At 71.2% G+C, this 240-nt stretch overlaps 1 protein-coding gene across 1 annotated transcript in view; it reads left to right on the top strand.

Moving 5' to 3' along the window:
* Window positions 1-240, top strand: part of FANCF (Fanconi anemia, complementation group F) — a 1,377-nt gene that overhangs the window by 434 nt on the left and 703 nt on the right. Inside the window, exon 2 of the mRNA XM_009886306.1 lies at window positions 16-239. Coding sequence (XP_009884608.1) covers window positions 16-239 — 224 coding nt within the window. The remainder of the gene's footprint in view (window positions 1-15; window position 240) is intronic.

Genomic DNA, 240 nt, shown 5'->3' with positions numbered 1-240 from the left:
GGGCTGGTGGGGCAGCTGCCCGCGCTCCTGGACGTCTCCCGCTCCTCGCTGGTGCGGGACTGGGACTCCCTGACCCTGGACAGGGCTCTAGAGTGGGCCCGGTATTTCCAACATCTCCACGATCGTTTCCGCGCTCGGCCTCGGCTCCGGGAGGCCCTGGGGCGGCGGCTGCGGCGGGGTCAGCCGAGCCTTCTGCTGGGCTTCCCCCACCTGGGACGCTGCCTGCAGTTGCTGGGCCTT

This window comes from Charadrius vociferus, unplaced genomic scaffold, assembly GCF_000708025.1.
Source record: "Charadrius vociferus isolate BGI_N301 unplaced genomic scaffold, ASM70802v2 scaffold115, whole genome shotgun sequence".
NCBI classification, from domain to species: Eukaryota; Metazoa; Chordata; class Aves; order Charadriiformes; family Charadriidae; genus Charadrius; species Charadrius vociferus.
Note: the sequence above shows the minus strand (reverse complement) of the source record. Positions and strands in the feature narration are given on the sequence as shown.